Source organism: Balaenoptera acutorostrata, chromosome 19 (assembly GCF_949987535.1).
Source record: "Balaenoptera acutorostrata chromosome 19, mBalAcu1.1, whole genome shotgun sequence".
Lineage (NCBI taxonomy): Eukaryota > Metazoa > Chordata > Mammalia > Artiodactyla > Balaenopteridae > Balaenoptera > Balaenoptera acutorostrata.
The window spans coordinates 19,187,127-19,205,454 of NC_080082.1; the positions used below are offsets into that span (position 1 = coordinate 19,187,127).

The 18,328-nt window shown below is 50.2% G+C and overlaps 1 protein-coding gene across 2 annotated transcripts; it reads right to left on the bottom strand.

Annotated features, from left to right (window-relative positions):
* Positions 1 to 23: 23 nt before the first annotated feature.
* Positions 24 to 17,846, bottom strand: NUTF2 (nuclear transport factor 2). 2 transcript variants are annotated; one of them, XM_057534774.1, is made up of 5 exons: positions 17,752 to 17,846; positions 4,041 to 4,168; positions 2,411 to 2,482; positions 2,228 to 2,326; positions 24 to 541 (listed from the first exon to the last, which is right to left on the bottom strand). In XM_057534774.1, exons 2-5 carry the CDS (start codon positions 4,137 to 4,139, stop codon positions 428 to 430), a joined length of 384 nt encoding a protein of 127 aa, XP_057390757.1. In that variant the 5' UTR covers positions 4,140 to 4,168; positions 17,752 to 17,846; the 3' UTR covers positions 24 to 427. The 2 variants fall into 2 exon arrangements, with proteins under 2 accessions (XP_057390757.1, XP_057390758.1); XM_057534775.1 differs by lacking the exon at positions 17,752 to 17,846 and adding an exon at positions 17,279 to 17,563.
* Positions 17,847 to 18,328: the final 482 nt, after the last annotated feature.

Sequence of the window (18,328 nt, forward strand, 5' to 3'; positions counted from 1 at the left end):
AAACTAATTAAAACAATTTAAACTGTTAAGAAAATTTTTGTGGTTTTATTGTATCATGAGGCATTGAAACATCTGAACAAATCAATATCTCGGTGGTGAGGCAGCTGCTTTCTCCTTCACTTCTTTGGGTTACTAGAGCAACTTGTCAGTAGATTAAAAAAAAAAAAAAAAAAAAAAAAGACAACCTTCCGCATTACTTAAGTCTTTCCAAGGCATGCGCTGGTACAACACAAACTTCTCCCGTCAGATGCAACTAGTCTAGCGTCCAAACATCATGCACAATACCTCGGCAGCAGTAGCGCACTGCGCCCACTCCCACCGCGGCCCTGCTCATTTGTGTATGATATTTGGAGCATCTGGAGGAGCATGAATAATATCGGGAAGAGGAGGGAGGAGGAAACAGCATGAGTGCCTGGCTGGGAGGAGGTCAGCCGAAGTTGTGCAGGGCAAGCCTGAACATGTCATTGGTGCAAACCCAAGCATCATTGATGTTCTTTAATAGGAACATCTGGTGGAACCCCATGATGGGGTCTTCATCGGCCTGTGAGAAGAGAGAAAATGGTTCAGTAAGGTGGCCAAGGAACAGGAAGGGTGTTCAGCAGGAGGTGAACGCTGACTTTGGGATCAGGCCCTACAATTTGGATGCAAATCCTAGGAGAGCTAAGGGGGTACTTGTGACTGTGAATTGACACAATGTATGAAACACTGAACTGGGCACAAAGGGGCCTTGAGATGGCAGCTCACACTGCTATGTACACAAACTGCAGAACAACTCACCAGTTAGCTACAGAAACAGAGCAGAGAACGTACGTGCCTCTGAACCCATGTTTCTGGGCACAAGTGACCAATTTGAAAGAGTTCTGCAGCGCTTACCATGTAACTCACAGTAATCTGAAAACTAAACAATCTTAGTGTCTGATTATGCCAGTTAGTCCAACCAGGAGAAGCTACTACTAATACTGACTATGGCCAAGTACATGAGAAAAGGCTCAAAACCAAGCTCACACTAATTACAGCTCTACAGGGGAAAAAAACCAATGCATCGCTATCAGGTAATCTGTTTCTTGTCATGTAACATATTTGCAACGAAAAAAGAAAGGCGAGAGACTTCCACCCAAACTGCAGAATACCCAGATGAGGCCTAGTTGAGGTAGGAGCCCAGCCAACCAACGGTGTTTCTAACATCACTGTTTTTTCCAGGAATTATCATCAGCAAGGAGACAAATCAGTCTTTTGGGGGTTGGACAAAAACACTAGAAAGAACCTGAAGCCAGGTGGGAAGAGGCACTGCTAACTGATTCCAGCCTGGGAAAGTGGGCACTAAGACCCCAGGAGAGACCTCCTCACTCCCAAGGCCTATTTGAGCACACTCTCTGGGCACGGTATCTTGCACAGGCAGGAGAAACTAATAGGAAAGAACAGGCCAGAAGGCAGGTCCGTCCGGGTCCACTGGAGACGCCTAGGCCCCCCCCACCTTCTTCCACCCTCGTATTGGACTCAAGAAGCCCTGCCTAGCCTAGGGAGAAGGCATGTGGGCCTTTTATTCTGGGCCCCATGATGCCACAGGCCCAGGAGGTTGGAATCTGGTTAAGGGGCAGCTCATTTGTCCTGCTTTGGGAAGGAGGAGAGGCTTTTTTGGGAAATCAAGAATCTGGCTTCAGCCTGTTAGAGCATAACAAGTAGGAGTTCCTGGGGGGTACGGGACCACAGGAAGGCTTTGAAGGTAACAGGTCTTGAGAAGTGGAAGGAGAAATGCAAAGAGAAGCAAGAGTTTCAGGAATCTGCTTTGCTCAGCAGGTGGAAGAATCAGCAGCCAGCTTGGGGAGTGGCAGCATGGACTCCAGTTCAGGATCAGCTGCCTGCAGAAGGCCCACCCACACCTTGGGGCAATGCAAAGGCCCAGTGGCTTGGATCACAGCCCCATCCTGCTCCTATACCTCTTGTCTCTTTTCCAAAAATGCTCTACACCAGTGCTCTCCAATAGGACTTGTTGCAATAACAGAAATGTTCTATGTTTGCGCTGTCCAATAGGCAGCCACAAGCACTTGAAGTATGACTAATGCAACTGAGGAACTACATTTTAATTTTATTTCATTTTACTTAATGTAATTTAAAAATCACCACATGTGGCTGATGGCTATTGTACTGAGCTACACAGCTCTAGGCATCACTTTGGGTGTCCCCTGAGAAGCAGGACAGCAGCACTGCAAGGCAGCAGCACTATTACCTTAAGCTGGCCCACAACCATGCTGATGATGCAACTATCTGGCGTGGGCTGATGGTCCTGCGCCGTGATGCTATGCTGGATTTTCTGGAACGGAAGGCTCTGCAAAGGAAAGAGTGGGTGGTGGGCTGTGGCCAGTGGGGTGGGGAAGGAGCTGCCTGCAGCCCAGCCCTGGCCCTTACTTACAGACAATTTCTCCACAATGGCAGCTTTCCCCTGGAATTGCTGTCCTTCCCACGTAAGGCATGACGCATCAATCTGAAAACCAGGAAACCTGGGGTCAGGGCTTCAGAGCACAAGGAGTATCTCTGAGGCCCTGAAAGGACCCTGAAAAGGGTCTTGCTTGGGGAAATTAGTCCATGTCTTAGTTTCCCTGCCTGTAAAGAAGGAAAATGAGGTAACTTCCAAACTTTACAGGATGAACAACTTCTTTAATTACACCCCAGCACTGCAGAACCCAAGCTCTGAAAGACTATGTAACAAAATACAAACTTATTAATAAGTAAGCTCACTTCCCACCTTTTATTCAAGAAGTTGTATGGCCTTTGATATGCATGAGCTCCAGGCTGGCTATATGTGGCCAGGGCTCAGTCAAAAGCCATCCTGCTGCATGGTCAGTCAGCACCAGTCCCAGAAAAGCCATCAGTGAGTTCCACAGAGGCCCTTCCCATGGGGTCAGGGAGGAATGGAGGTTGACAAGGCCTTGCCTGGGACCCTCCCTACCATCAACATGTAACCCACTACCTTCACTTCCTCTCCACCCCATCTCTCCTGCCACAGCCTTCAGGGGCAGAACTCACAAGTGCCTCTGCTACTTACCAGCTCTGACATTAAGCAAGCTACTTTTTTTTTTCTCCCCTTGAGTCTCAGTTTCCTGATCTTTAAAGGGAACATGTGCTGAGGTTTATATAAAATGACATACATAAAGTACTCTTTTAGGACCTTGCTAACTCTTCTCTGGGTCAGGCCTGCTTTAATTGATTTTAAAAGCAATAAGGTAGAAGTGCCAAGGATCCCAGAGTCATACCAGTTTGAGTTTTTAAAATTCTCTACCTATGATAATGACAATCAAATACCTGTGCTGGATTTGTTCTTCCACTGGTAAGATCCTTTTCTTTTCTTCAAAATTTCTGAACTGGCCCTGACTTTTTGGAGGGAGACACAAAGGAGTTTGCCCACAGCCCAGTCAGGCTGCAAGGCTATGCTGGATGACTCCTACCTCTCCTATCCTGGGCAGACCTGCTAGGCGTGGCCTGATCAATCACATTTCTGTCTTGGGCAGGGTCAAATACAAGTAACTCTTGGTATATATGAACATCACTAAAATAGCAGCAAATCATATCTGCATAGAAGGGTTTCTCAAGACACACCAACCTCCCTGGACTAACCCCATTTGTTTCCCATGAGCATTCAGAGGCTTTTGGCCCCCCAAAGGAAGGTGGACCTGGGGCCTCCAGGAGAGATCAGCGGGGCACTGATGATGCTTACAGCTGCTGCCTCCAGAGGGCACCATGAGCCCTAGCCTCTGTCTGCTGCTGCCCAATCTAGAACAGAAGCACTCCCAGGACCATGGAATGGCAAGCCCAGAACCTGCTGCCTAGGGTATCAGAATCCGGTCTTATAGGTGACAGAAAGGAATGTGTGGACCAGGGAGTTGGGCTAGGCCTTAAGCCCCCTGTGCCATGGAGAGTAGCTCAGATAAAAGGGCACGGCCAAATTCAGTGAGGGCTGCCAGAACTTGTGAACTGGAGGCACTGGCCCAACACCTGAATTGATCCCCTGAGGTCCCATTCTAGTCCTAGAGCTGAAGACTTACATAAATTGCGCCTAGTTGGGTTCTGTCGTTATCAAATAACTGGTAGTAATGTTGAATGAAGCTGGATCCAATCTGCTCCCAAATTGGCTTGTCTCCCATTCTGGAGCGTCACCCAGCCTCGTTGAGACCTGCAAGTCCAGTGAGACAGGGAGGGTAGTGTTGGTACCTTGGTACCGTGGAAGCAGGAGGTAGCCAGCCAGTCTCCTCACTGACCCCCACCCCTCCCAGACCTCCTTGAGTAGGGAGTCTTTTGCTGAGGTCTGTTCTCCCAGGAAACACAGAGAGGGCCCAGGGAACTGACAGGCGATCCCTCAATACAGACCAGTGCAGGGAGCCCAGAGGTGGACCAGACCCAGACCCTCCTTTGAGGGGCTCTCGTGGATGAAACAGCAGGACGGGTGCTGAGGGTGGAGCCAGGACAAAGGAAGGTCAGAGCAAGTCCAATGAGGGATGGGCTTTTAAGGAGGAGCTAAGCACTCTCCCCGTATCTTTCCATTTAATCCTCTCAATAACCTGCAAGGCGAGAGTTATTGCTATTCTTCCCACTTTGCAGGTCAGGAACTACTGATGTCTGTATGTGGAGTGTCTTCTATTGCAGCCTTCAGGCCCACTCCTTGTCCTGCTGAGACTCAGCACTCAGTCCCTCAACACTGCCCCCCGGGCTTACTGGCAGGTGGAAGAAGACCCAGTGAGAGTGGGGGGAAATGGCTCCTCAAGGCCCCATTTGCAACAAAGACAGCGAGTGACTCCCCCCGCACACACTTTGTCTTAAGGGGGCAGTTTACTTCTTTGAGGCCAGGTGACATGATTTCGTCACTGATGTGGGTTACATCTACCCACTTCAGAGCTGGAACCATGGGTTCAGAGGATCACAGGTAATAACAGAAATGTTGGGAGGGGAAATGAAGGCTGTGAGGGGAAAATGTGTCATGTCTTCACATCCCCATCCCAGCAGTGGCTCCATCAGAAGGGCTGCCCCTCTCCAGTCTCGGAGGGGGGGAGGAGGAGGAGGGGGGGGAGCGCCCCCCCCCCTGCCGCTACAGATATCAGGAACCCCAAGCTGCTAGATGGAAAACCCAAGCCCCAGATGAAAGAATCGCTCACGCTTTGGCAGGCCCGGGTAGGGTGGCGCGCATCTCCCTGCTGGATCCATGACAGCAGACCTGTGTGTTGCTCTGTAGTCATCTCTGACTGTAGAGGAGCCCACCCCCTCTCTCCTGATAACAGGAACTCTGAACCAAAGCAGTAAGGAGGTGGGTTTGGCCCTGGCAGACAACCATTGGCAGTAGTGGGATCTCACGCAAGTCACTGCACTTCTTAGGGCCTCAGCCCCCTTCTCTTATATAAGAGGGTGGAACCCTGATGTTGCCAGTGGTTGTGGTCTCACTAAGGGAACCTAGTAAAGCCCTCAACTCAACATGGTAAGTGCTAGTTTGCTCCAGTCCCTATGACCTCACCCAAGGCCAGAGGAGCCAGAGGGAAGGACAGTGTTAGTGGGCAGTGGCTTATCCCCAATCCAGCCAATCTCCCTGCCTGTGACCAACACTCCAGCCAATGAGGGGCCAGGAAGCTGAGCCAGCTTTATTTTAGGTCCCCTAGGAGGTGGTGGCACTAAAAATAGCAGCTCAGTGCTGGGATGACTAAGAAATGTCCAGGAAAGTCTAAAACAAGCAGAGGAGAAAGCTTGGACCCGGCCAGGCCTGCTTGGGACAAGGTGTGTCCCAGTTCACACTCTGCCAAGAAATACATCAAGAAATAGGAAAAACATAGGATCAACAGCTGGTCCCAGCTGCTCTGTCTTGGTCACATTTCCAAGGGGTCAGACTGTGACTGTACCACATGCAAACTTGGGTTACTGGAGGCGGGACACAGCCCCACATCTCGCATCTCTGCCCCTTCCACCCTAGTATTCACTATGCTTGGCTCACTCATCGTGGCCCAACTCTACCACATCATGCTCTCAAGATGCCTTGCTGAGCATCTTGAACTCTGGGGCAGGGGGAAAGCTGGAGGAATGGATGAGGGCCATCTCCCCCTCTGTCCTCAGCAGCCCTCAGGGAAGGTCTTGGAGAAAGGAGTATGCCAGTCAGAAGAAACAACATTAGCAAATGTCTGGAGCCACAGAAAGAGATTAGGGCAGGAAACCGAGAAGCTGGAGATGGAGGATGAGGGGAAATAAGGCCAGAAGCTGATCCAAAGAAAAAAAAAGTGGCGCCACGTGGTGGGACAGTGAGGTGAAGGAAGTGGGGGGGTGTTTTTTCCTTTTTCAACATTGTTTTTAACAGTGTGATAACATGCTAATACAAAAACTACTTGGCAGAAATAGTGGTGGAGTAAAGAGGTGGAGGGATAAAAGGACAAGAAGACCCCTTTGGCCTGGTGGAGTGGGGCAGGGCAGAGTGAGCTCTCCTGAGGAACAAGACTGCTCAGGGGCTCCCAGAAAGTGGGAGGAGGAACCTTCAAAAGTATGTGGACTGAAGACTTTGCTTTAAAGATGTCAAATGGGGCCGCAGAGGACAACACCAACCTCATTCGAGGCCTGCTTGACCCTGATGTGTTTATCTCTATGTCGTGATCACATCGCCATGTGGTCAGATTCCACTGTCAGCCCACTTTACAGGTGGGAAAACCAAGGTTCAGCTGGTTGCCCCAAGCTCACCCAGTACATCAGTGCTGATACTGGGTTCTCTGGTCAAGGCCACTGCTTGCTTTCTGCTAACTTTGCATCCCTGAGCTCTAAATCACAAGGCTGTCCATGTCCCTCCCCTACAAAACCCTCACCCTTGGGTTAAAGGTCAAACCCCCAAAGCCCCACAGGTGGCTATCCACACTCATCCCTGACTCCTCAGCCATTCTCTCCTACCTCCATCCAGCTCCACACATAAACACACCAGAACTCTCTGAGTGCTTGCTCCCTGTGTCTTTTGCACAGGTGAGTCCTCCTGCCAGGATGCCCACCCTCCCCTCAGGTCACTGTTCAGATGCCACGCATTTGGATCCTCCTTTCCAGACTCAACTGTTGACCCCAACCCCACGTGCAAAGCCATATCAACACACCCAGGGCCCATTCCTCTGCCTAAACACTGTGGCTCTGGGCTGTGAGGGTTCCAGTGTGGTTCCTGCCACACCCAACCCCACCCCCTCAACCTCCCGGCACAGAGTCCAGCAAACTACAGGATTTATAGTTTCTGACTCCAAATCTTCCACAAAGCTTTCCACTCATAGCCAGGGGGCAGCATTCCTGAGTTCAGAAAAAGCAACAGGGTGCAGAGCCCACCTCCCATCCCCATGCAACATAGGGGAGAGGTGGGCCAGGCTGGGAGGATGTTCCCCAGGATGGCCAGCCAGCCCTGACCTTGTTTCTAATATATTTATTGTGGAAAGAACAGCCTGGAAAGAAACAAAATGCCAAGGCTGAGGGGCAGCCTCACATCAGATTGGAGACTGACCTTCATGACAGCTTCTCCTACAGCTCTTCCAAGAGGGCTGCTGACCACACCGTCTCCTGCTTCACTTAGGCTGACTAAGGCCAGGCTCCTCGAGGAGCAGAAATGACCTCGGTGACCTCTCACCCACTGAGCATCAGCCTTCACTGACCCTTAGGTCTCTGTGGGTGCAAAGACCCTCTAAAAATGTCTCATAAACCATGGCCCTTTCCCAATAACTTTGCGCAGAGGCAGAGATGCCCCAGCCTTGTGAATGATTTCAAGTCATTCATACTCCCTGAGGTTGTCACAGACCCCAGGTTAAAACCTATGGCCCAGGAGATTCCATTGGGTAACAGAAAAAACTTCATTTTTATCCTCTAATTCTGGGTCAGCGTTTCTAGTATTTTGAAACTTGAAACAGCAATGTCTGGCTGATAATGTCTCATTTTCACTAATGTGTATTACGTGTAGAAATGCGCTAAGGGCTTTACATGCATTTGTTCTAACACCCTGTGAGTCAACTCCCATGTTAGAGATGAGCAAAATGAGGCCCAGCAAGGTCAGCTAATTTGCTCAAGGTCGCAAGCCTAATAAATGGTGGAACTGGATGGAACCATGCTTAGTGGACTCCAGAGCCAGGACTCCCAGTGATAACTAGTCTGGAGATAAAAATGAACAACATGGGGGCTTCCCTGGTGGTGCAGTGGTTAAGAATCCACCTGCCAATGCAGGGGACACGGGTTCGAGCCCTGGTCTGGGAAGATCCCACATGCCACAGAGCAACTAAGCCCATGTGCCACAACTACTGAGCCTGCACTCTGGAGCCTGTGAGCCACAACTACTGAGCCTGTGTGCCACAACTACTGAAGCCCGCACGCTTAGAGCCTGTGCTCTGCAACAAAAGAAGCCACCACAATGAAGCCTGTGCACCACAACGAAGAGTAGCCCCCGCTCACCGCAACTAAAGCCCGCGCACAGCAATGAAGACCCAACACAGCTAAAAATAAATAAAAATAAAATAAATTAATTAAAAAAAAAAAAATTGAACATGTAGGGTTGAAGCCCTGATCTCTGACCTTGGCTTTCTAGGACAGGGGCAAGACGGGTCTGAACGAGGGCTTCTGCCTCCAAACAAAGGCACCAGGCAGACTGCCACACTAAACAATGGGTGTTTTCACGGGGGATGATCTCACAGTTTTCCCAAATCTTCAAAGTCACAACCCCATTCTACCATCTCAGCAAAGCAGAAATAGATGCTGGCCTAGCTGGACCTGGGTCAGGGCTGGGGGCAGAAGAGTGATGAGGAAGAGGACATTACTGACTCCAGACTAATAAAACAGAAGGATGCTCACATCTGAGGGCCCATCACCGAGGTCCGCAGAGAATGCCAGATGTGCTGAGCTTATAGTGGGATCCTTGAAACTGGCACCAACCATCTCTATTACCCTCACACTTACTGTCTGCTAGGCCTCCAAGAGCCCTGAGGCAGAGGCTGAGAAGGACTCCGACAGGTGGGACTGACAGACAACCTTGGCTTAAACCCAGAGCACAGGCGTGCACTGTGGGGAGTGAGAGGGAAGGCTGCAGGGTGCCTGTCCTTCAGGAACAAACTGCACCTCTTTCCATGATCTGAGGGGTGCTGTATATCCTGTCCTATGGCCCTCCAATGACTTCCCTTCCCATTCCCCACTGACAAAGTCTCAACCATTTATCCTGCCTTCAAGGCCCTGGGTGACCTGGCCTCCCAGCTATCCAACCTTGTCTCCTGCCACCCACTCCTTCCCGGACTCTGCAGCCACTTTGGGCATTTTCCTGTTTCTGGAACATGTTGAGCCTGTCTCAATGGAGGGGTTTGCAACTGTTGATCCTTCTACCTGGATCACCCTTCTTCGTACATCTTCATGTGTCTGCCTCCTTGTCACATATGTGTCAGGACAAATGTTACCTCCTCATAGACACCTTCAGACACTGTGACCACTCAGTCTAAAGCAGCCACCCAGTTACTCACTTCACCACCCCGTTTAGTCTTCTTAGCACTTGTCACTGCATAAGATTGTCACATTTACATATTTGTTTATGGTCCGTCTCCCTGACTGGGGCACCCCTGTTCCCATGGTGCCTGGCCCAGCCCCTCTGCTCTGGAGGAGTGAGTTCTGGGCAAACCCTGTTCAATTTAAGTGGCCAAGTGACCCACTTCCCCTCCTCCCACACCTTCTGTCCAAGTTGTCAGGAAACAATCCTTTGCCTTCCACCCAGCCATCTGTCTGAGGCGTGTGGGAAGTGGGGCTTGGCCCCAAACACCCTCCCTCCCCTCGCAAGGTTCTGATCACCTGACGGACAACTGGGGCTGAATAGCAGGTACACAACCACACCCTCAAAGGCCTGGCCTCTAGCTTACTTCTCCTCTCCCTCATGGTACGACCCTCTGACCCTGTCTCTTCATCAGTAATTATGAGGATGTTAGGGGTAATCAACTGAGGGTATAAAGCAGGACTCAGCTGTAAGCAGTCATTGGCAGGTCCTAGGTGAATACTAGGTCAAGAGCTAGGAAGAAGGTGGGTATCTCAGTCTCCTGCAGGGACACCACACTAAAGAGCAGCCTTGACCAAGGACCGGCAACAGCCTCGTCCACCACTCCCCTGCCTGAAGCTGGGAGGGAAATCAGCTAAGGTCTGCTGCCCAGATGGCTGGCCAGGACAGAACTCTTTCCTGGGGCAGACCCCTGATGTCTAGGTGCCCCCAGCACCCTAAGGGCCTTTTCCTTCTCTTCTATTTGAAGAGAGGGCTCCAGAGATTTCAGGCTGCCCTGGCTGGCCCAGAAGGTGAATCCCGAGACCTGCACTGTAGTCCCTCTGCTCCATGCTTATTCAGTCCTTGAGTGGCCACCCCATCCCAGGTGGCTCAGGGATCTCTGGGGCCCCCGTCCTAGAGAGCTCCCATCCATGAACTTGCTGGTTCATGTACTGTCAGTCAGACTCCTGAAAGGCAAACAGTTACATGTGTTCTCTCATTTGAGTCTCACAGCCCTGTAAAGCTGGTGTGATTAGTGTAACTTTGTAGATGAAGAAACCAAGACTCTGAGAGATTAGGAAAGAATTCAAGACCACAGAAGGCCGCTGGCATAATCAGCATTAAAATGTCCACAAAACTGGCCTGGACTGGAACAGCTGAGAGCCCATGTCAAGCAGCAGAAAGCACAGATGGCAAAATGAGGCTGTGAGGAATGGAGCCCAGGCCTTTTCTTCCCCTTTGAAATCAGCAAGCTCCATGCCCATCAGAACAGAAAGCCTCTAAGTGCATTCTCAGCCTGTCAAAGCAGGTTTACAACCTACAAATGAGAACTTGCCTTGACCCGGGCCTGACCATCTCTGCAAGTGAAACAATGTCTCTTTACAGACATCCTTCCAGGGGGTCACAGTTTCTGCCCTGGTGAGATCTAGTGGCTCTAATGCAGTACCTGAGGCTTTAAGAAACAAACATTCTAGAATTCCCCCAGTTTACTGAGGCAAACTACCCTCAGTTCCCAGGTACCTTGGACACACCCCTCTCATGAGGGGAGGTTCTCCTTCTCCAGGGTAGCCCCCTCTCCAGCCTGGGTGCTTAAGGAGTTGGCACATAGCAGGTACCAGCAACAAATAAAGAGAAAGGCCCAGGGTAGTGAGAAGGGCCAACCCCAGCTCTCTTGTGTTCCTCTTCCCTGGCCACTAAGACACTTCCCTAGTCGTAGCCAGACCTGAGCAAATGATTCCTCCCAGGAAGACACATTCCAGCTGATAGGGTGAGAAGGAGAAGGTGCCACACAGACCTGGTGGTAAGGGTGCTGACCAGAATGATCAGTCACTCCAGACTGACTCCAGGCCTGGAAGTCACTGCCGGGATAACCCACACGCTGTGGCCTCCCTCAGGGAGAGAGTCTTCAAGAATTCCTGCCACATATGGTCAAAGCAAGAAAATCACAGAATCTCAAAGTTGGGGAAGGGGTAGTCAACTCAAATCCAACTCCACACACACAAACATCCTCAAATGGCCCATCAGAAAAAAATAACTTTAGAAAGAGGCCCATCAGCGTATACGACAAACCCAGAGCAAACATCATTCTCAATGGTGAAGAACTGAAAGCATTTCCTCTAAGATCAGGAACAAGACAAGGATGTCCACTCTAGCCACTATTATTCAACATAGTTTTGGAAGTCCTAGCCACAGCAGTCAGAGAAGAAAAAGAAATAAAAGGAATACAAATTGGAAAAGAAGAAGTAAAACTATCACTGTTTGCAGATGACATGATACTATACATAGAGAATCCTAAAGATGCCACCAGAAAACTACTAGAGCTCATCAATGAATCTGGTAAAGTTGCGGGACACAAAATTAATGCACAGAAATCTCTTGCACTCCTATACAATAATGATGAAAAATCTGAAAGAGAAATTAAGGAAACACTCCCATTTACCATTGCAACAAAAAGAATAAAATACCTAGGAATAAACCTACCTAAGGAGACAAAAGACCTGTATAAAGGAAACTATAAAACACTTATGAAAGAAATTAAAGACGATACAAACAGATGTTGAGATATACCATGTTCTTGGATTGGAAGAATCAATGTTGTGAAAATGACTCTACTACCCAAAGCAATCTACAGATTCAATGCAAACCCTATCAAATTACCAGTGGCATTTTTTACAGAACTAGAACAAAAAAATCTTAAAATTTGTATGGAGACACAAAAGACCCCAAATAGCCAAAGCAGCCTTGAGGGAAAAAAACGGAGCTGGAGGAATCAGACTCCCTGACTTCAGACTATACTACAAAGCTACAGTAAAGAAGACAATATGGTACTGGCACAAAAACAAAAATATAGATCAATGGAACAGGATAGAAAGCCCAGAGATAAACCCACGCACCTATGGTCAACTAATCTATGACAAAGGAGGCAAGGATATACAATGGAGAAAAGACAGTCTCTTCAATAAGTGGTGCTGGGGAAACTGGACAGCTACATGTAAAAGAATGAAATTAGAACACTCCCTAACACCATACACAGAAATAAACTCAAAATGGATTAGGACCTAAATGTAAGACTGGACACTATAAAACTCTTACAAGAAAACATAGGAAGAACACTCTTTGACATAAATCACAGCAAGATCTTTTTTGATCCACCTCCTACGGTAATGGAAATAAAAACAAAAATAAACAAATGGGACCTAATGAAACTTAAAAGCTTTTGCAAAGCAAAGGAAACTACAAACAAGACGAAAAGACAACCCTCAGAATGGGAGAAAATATTTGCAAACCAATCAACGGACAAAGGATTAACCTCCAAAATATATAAACAACTCATGCAGCTCAATATCAAAAAAATAAACAACTCAATCAAAAAATGGGCAGAATACCTAAACAGACATTTCTCCAAAGAAGACATACAGATGGCCAAGAAGCACATGAAAAGCTGCTCAACATCACTAATTATTAGAGAAATGTAAATCAAAACTACAATGAGGTGTCACCTCACACCAGTTAGAATGGGCATCATCAGAAAATCTACAAATGGGACTTCCCTAGTGGCGCAGTGGCTAAGAATCTGCCTGCCAATACAGGGGACACAGGTTCGACCTCTGGTCCGGGAAGATCCCACATGCCGCGGAACAACTAAGCCCGTGCGCCACAACTACTGAGCCTATGCTCTAGAGCCCACGAGCCACAACTACTGAAGCCCGCGTGCGTAGAGCTTGTGCTCCGCAATGAGAAGCCACTGCAGTGAAAAGCCCGCCTGCCACAACGAAGAGTAGCCCCCACTCGCCGCAACTAGAGAAAGCCTGAGCACAGCAATGAAGACCCAACGCAGCCAAAAATTAATAAATAAAATAAATTTTATTTAAAAAAAAAAAGAAAATCTACAAACAACAAATGCTGGAGAGGGTGTGGAGAAAAGGGAACCCTCTTGCACTGTTGGTGGGAATGTAAATTGATGCAGCCACTATGGAGAACAGTATGGAGGCTCCTTAAAAAACTAAAAATAGGGCTTCCCTGGTGGCGCAGTGGTTGAGAATCTGCCTGCTAATGCAGGGGACACGGGTTCGAGCCCTGGTCTGGGAAGATCCCACATGCCACGGAGCAGCTGGGCCCGTGAGCCACAATTGCTGAGCCTGCGCGTCTGGAGCCTGTGCCCCGCGACGGGAGGGGCCGCGATAGAGAAAGGCCCGCGCACCGTGATGAAGAGCGGTCCCCGCACCGCGATGAAGACTGGCCCCCGCTTGCCGCAACTGGAGAAAGCCCTCGCACGAACCGAAGACCCAACACAGCCAAAAATAAATAAATAAATAAATAAAATCAAGTAAAACTTTAAAAAAAAAAAAAAAAAACTAAAAATAGAATTACCATATGACCCAGCAATCCTCCTACTGGGCATGTACCCAGAGAAAACCATAATTCAAAAAGACACACGCACCCCAATGTTCAGTGCAGCACTATTTACAATAGCCAGGTCATGGAAGCAACCTAAATGCCCATTGGCAGACGAATGGATAAAGAAGATGTAGTATATATATATAATGGAATATTACTCAGCCATAAAAAGGAACGAAATTGGGTCGCTTGTAGAGACGTGGATGGACCTAGAGACTGTCATACAGAGTGAAGTAAGTCAGAAAGAGAAAAACAAATATCGTATATTAACGCATACATGTGGAACCTAGAAAAATGGTACAGATGAACCGGTTTGCAGGGCAGAAACAGAGACACAGATGTAAAGAACAAACGTATGGACACCAAGGGGGGAAAGTGGAGGGGGTGTGGTAGTGGTGGTGGTATGAATTGGGAGATTGGGATTGACATATATACACTAATATGTATAAAATAGATAACTAATAAGAACCTGCAGTATAAAAAAATAAACTAAATTAAAGAAAATTTAAAAAGGAGGCCCATCAGGAGGTTCAGCTCAACCCCAGCGCACAGAAATCCTGCCCAACTTTCAATGTCTATTCTGTGGAAAACTTTTTGGATCCACTCCCCTCTCTCCAAAAGGACTATTCCCTTTCACTTCTGGGGAGAGCGCCTCTGTCTGACTCTGGGAAGATGTCCTGATAGATATCACTCCAGGAGCACTGGGCACTTGAATAAGTGACCTGAGAGGGTCTCAGAAGAGACAGAAGCCACAAACCCAGGTTCCAGGCAGGGAATGAGGCCACAGACCACAGAATGCTGGTGAGATTCTCAGGCACCAGGAGAACACCCAGCAGAGACCCCTGAGGAATGGAGGAGCTACCAATCAAAGACAGCTGCTAGACTCGACAGCCACAGCAATTTGGAGTGGTGACAGCCAAGTTTCTCAAGGGACCCCAGACTTTCCTGGCCCCAACATCCTGGAGTATACCTTGTTCTGTGGTTTCTCCAGGCACTGGAGAGGAGAGTGGGCTCACTAACAGACTTTCCTCTCCGGTGCTCTAATCATTCAGAAGCCCCCTCTTTTGCAAAGGGCCAAGAGCCCCTTGTGGGTCCCTTCAACTTAGCCCTCAGCACATAATAGTAACATTACCTCTGTCTCCTCCACTACTGGGACATCCTTTCCCCAGCACCAGGACTTGGTAGGATTCATTATTCTACCTCCAGCCTCGGCCCAGTGGGCTGACACATAGAAAGCGCTGCAAGAATGGTTGCTGAATAAAATGGATCATTGGTGTAAAAGAAGAAAAAAAATAATTTCAAGCAAGATACTAATGCCTCAGTAAGGGTATTCCAGAATTTTTTGGTATAAGGTGCCTTCCAGTTCTAAAATTTGAGAATTCTTTCACTTAAATCATTCTTCCCATCCCAACCCACCAACTGCAAAGACAGCAGAATAAAGTGAAACGTGGCTCAGAGAGGAGAGGTGGGCTCCATGTCACTAAGGGACCTAGTTGAGCTGGTTGAGAACCCAGCATCCTTACAGCCTGCCCCCTTGCTTACACAGCCATATCCTGACTGTCCCATGCCAGGCCCCACCTCCCAAGTCAGCCCTACATGAAGAGAGGGTGCAGACTGATTCTGGAGAACCTCAGGGTTCTTCTCGTTATCTCTGAGCTCTGAGACACAGATAGCCTGCCAAATTCCAGAAAGGTCAAGGATTTATGGGGGTCAGGATGCCTAGCAATGCCTAGATGACCCCAGACACATAAGTTATAAGGAACTTAACGACTGGAATGAGAGGGAGGGACCTGAATTCCTCCTGTTCCCAAGTAACCTTTGTTCCTTTTTCCCAAGGAACAGCAGCATTTTGACCTTGAAGAAAACGCTTCTTTTCAAGTCACCTAGGGCTTTGCAATGTGTGAACTAATCCACAGCCATAATGCCTAATTCACCTGACACCAGTGTCCTAGAAAGAACCAACCCAGACAATCTCAAGGTCTTGGAACAACTACTTATAGCACTAAGAGATCCAATCACACTGATCCTATTTGTGTCCCGTGGGTGGTCCCTCCTTCTTGCCCACCTCCACTGACAAACCAGGCCTCTCCTGAGTCTGCTGAATGAACCTGACTCCCATGTGCTCGTGGGCTAGGATGTGGACTAGGAGGGTTGAGTCCAGAGAGAACGCAGGCCCTGGTGACGAGATCTGGACAGAACCTTCCTTGCCTGTCCTCCTTAACCAGGGAGAATGCAATTCAACTGCAGGAAAACTTCCAAGGCTAGAGTTCAATGACCAGAAAAATATTACCTGGGGAAATACTCAAGGAAAAAAAATTCCAAGGATGGTGGCTTCCTGCATCACAGGCCTAACTCAATTCTCCTAAAAGAACTGCATGCTGCTGAGGCCAGGTCTGCAGAGACTTAGCTGCTTCTTTATCCCTGCAAGAACTGTGGCTCAGAAGCTACACTGGGGTCAGAGGAATCAAGGTTTAACAAACTGTCTTTTCTCCATATCCCATGGTCTTCTCTGGACTTGTCCCTTAATTTTATCACCAATCAGGAGTGCCTTTACAAAGCCTGCTAGAAGACTACTCTATGGCTAGATACTTCTCTACTTCCAGAAATCAACAGAGTCCTTGGAGCCATCATTAAAGGCAATTTCCCAAGGCCCAACCAGCTTCCTGCCTGTTCATAGGTCACTCAGTTGTTGGAAAGTGAGCAGGCAGGTGAGGGAAGCCTGACTTTCTGCAGCCTCCAGCTCTAGTGCTGCCACCCAGGCTTCAGAAGGGCCTCACAGAGCATAAATCTGAGCCCCACAGCCCAGATGTGCCCCATGCCCAATGTCTTGCAGCCCAGCCTCTTGTTTGGCACTAGGCTCAAGGACCTCAGACCTGGATTCTACTTTCCCCTCCATTAAACCCCACCTTACCGTTACCATTCTTATCGAATCATTCTCCACTGTGGGAAAAGGGCAGATGACTCTGGGAGAGGCAGAAGTGAGGATTAGGCTGTGCTGAAGAGATCTAACGATGTGTTGGAGGCTCACACATTCAGCCTTACCTCCTTGGCTTCCTCCCTCCCCTCCCTCCACTAACGCGGCCGGCCAACCCACCCACGGCTGGGGCCTGATCACACTGACAGAGAGAAGGGCGGGGACTGAGCCTACGAGTCCGGAGCCGCCTCATCTCATCAGGCCAGATCCTCCAAGACTGGCCGGGGGTGAAGTCCCACGTGGAACACTCTCCCGCCCCAGATTCCCTGACCCTGGCCTCGATGCAGGAGAATCTGAGTTCCAGAGTGGGAGATAGGTTTCGTGCACTCTCAGCGGGCAGACAAGCAAGGGAGCGTTCACCTACATCCTAGCCGAGCTATGGCTGAGAACCGGGTGAGGGTAGGGCTGCGGCAGGCGGGCGCCCTTACCCAGTGCTGACTCCGGAGCGGGCCGGGTGGCACCTGCCCATCCCCGGATCCTTGGCAGGCGGGCGGCAGGACGTGTGGCTGGGGTCCGCCCGCTAGCCTGCCTTCAGAGTTTGCAGGACTCGGGCAGGCCGGGCTAGGCCAGACGGGGCGGGGCCCGGAGAGCCCCATCCGGGTGGTCCAGAACAGAGAAAAAGGCCCGGCCCCGGCGCGGTCCGGTGTGCCCGCCACGGGCACGGTACGCCTGAAATGGGTTCCTGGCTGTCTCTCTCTGTGTTCCCCCCGGCCGCCGCCTCAGAGGACCGACGGGAGGCGGAGCCGCGCGCGACACATGGCCCCGGCCCCGCGCGGCTTCGGGCCGCCGGGGGGGGGGAGGGGAGGGGCGGCCCTGGGACTCGCAGCTGAGGCTCCAGGCGACCCGGAGCGCGGCTCCTGCGGCCCAGCCCCCGCCCCAGCGCGCTAGCCCCGACACTCACCCGAGGGGCTGGCACGATGGCGGCAGCGGCGGCGGCAACCCAGCGCGGTCTGCGACCGACTGTCCCTTCCCCCCTGCCTTCCCTTGCCACCCCGCTGCACTCTGGGAAACGCAGTTCCCCCCATTCTCCTTTTCGGCATAGGTGCGCCAGGAGAAAACTACAGTTCCCGACGTCCTATGCGCCGAGGCCCAGACACGGCCCGCAGCGCGGGAGGGGAGACTAAGTCAGCGAGGGAGGCCGCTGAGGCGAGCCCCTGAGAATTGTGGTCTAGCGGAAGCCTCTGGAACACCCGAGCTTGGCGCCAGGCGGGGGTCAGGGCTCAGTTATCGCTAAGTCCCAGCTGGTCCGGCCCAGCTCTGGTTGCGCGGCTGTTCTGTGTTGGCCCCGCCTCCGTGGGAGCTCGGCCTGGCCCCAAACTGGCCTAGCCGCCCCTCCCTGGGCCCCTAAGCTGTTTCCGCTCGCAAAGCCCCCTCCCCTTTGGTGCTCTGGCCGCCCCTGCAGCTCTTCCGAGTGTTGCTCTAAGGCCAGTCGGGGCGGAACGCACAGCTTCTGTTTGTCCCAACATTCTTGCGCCCTG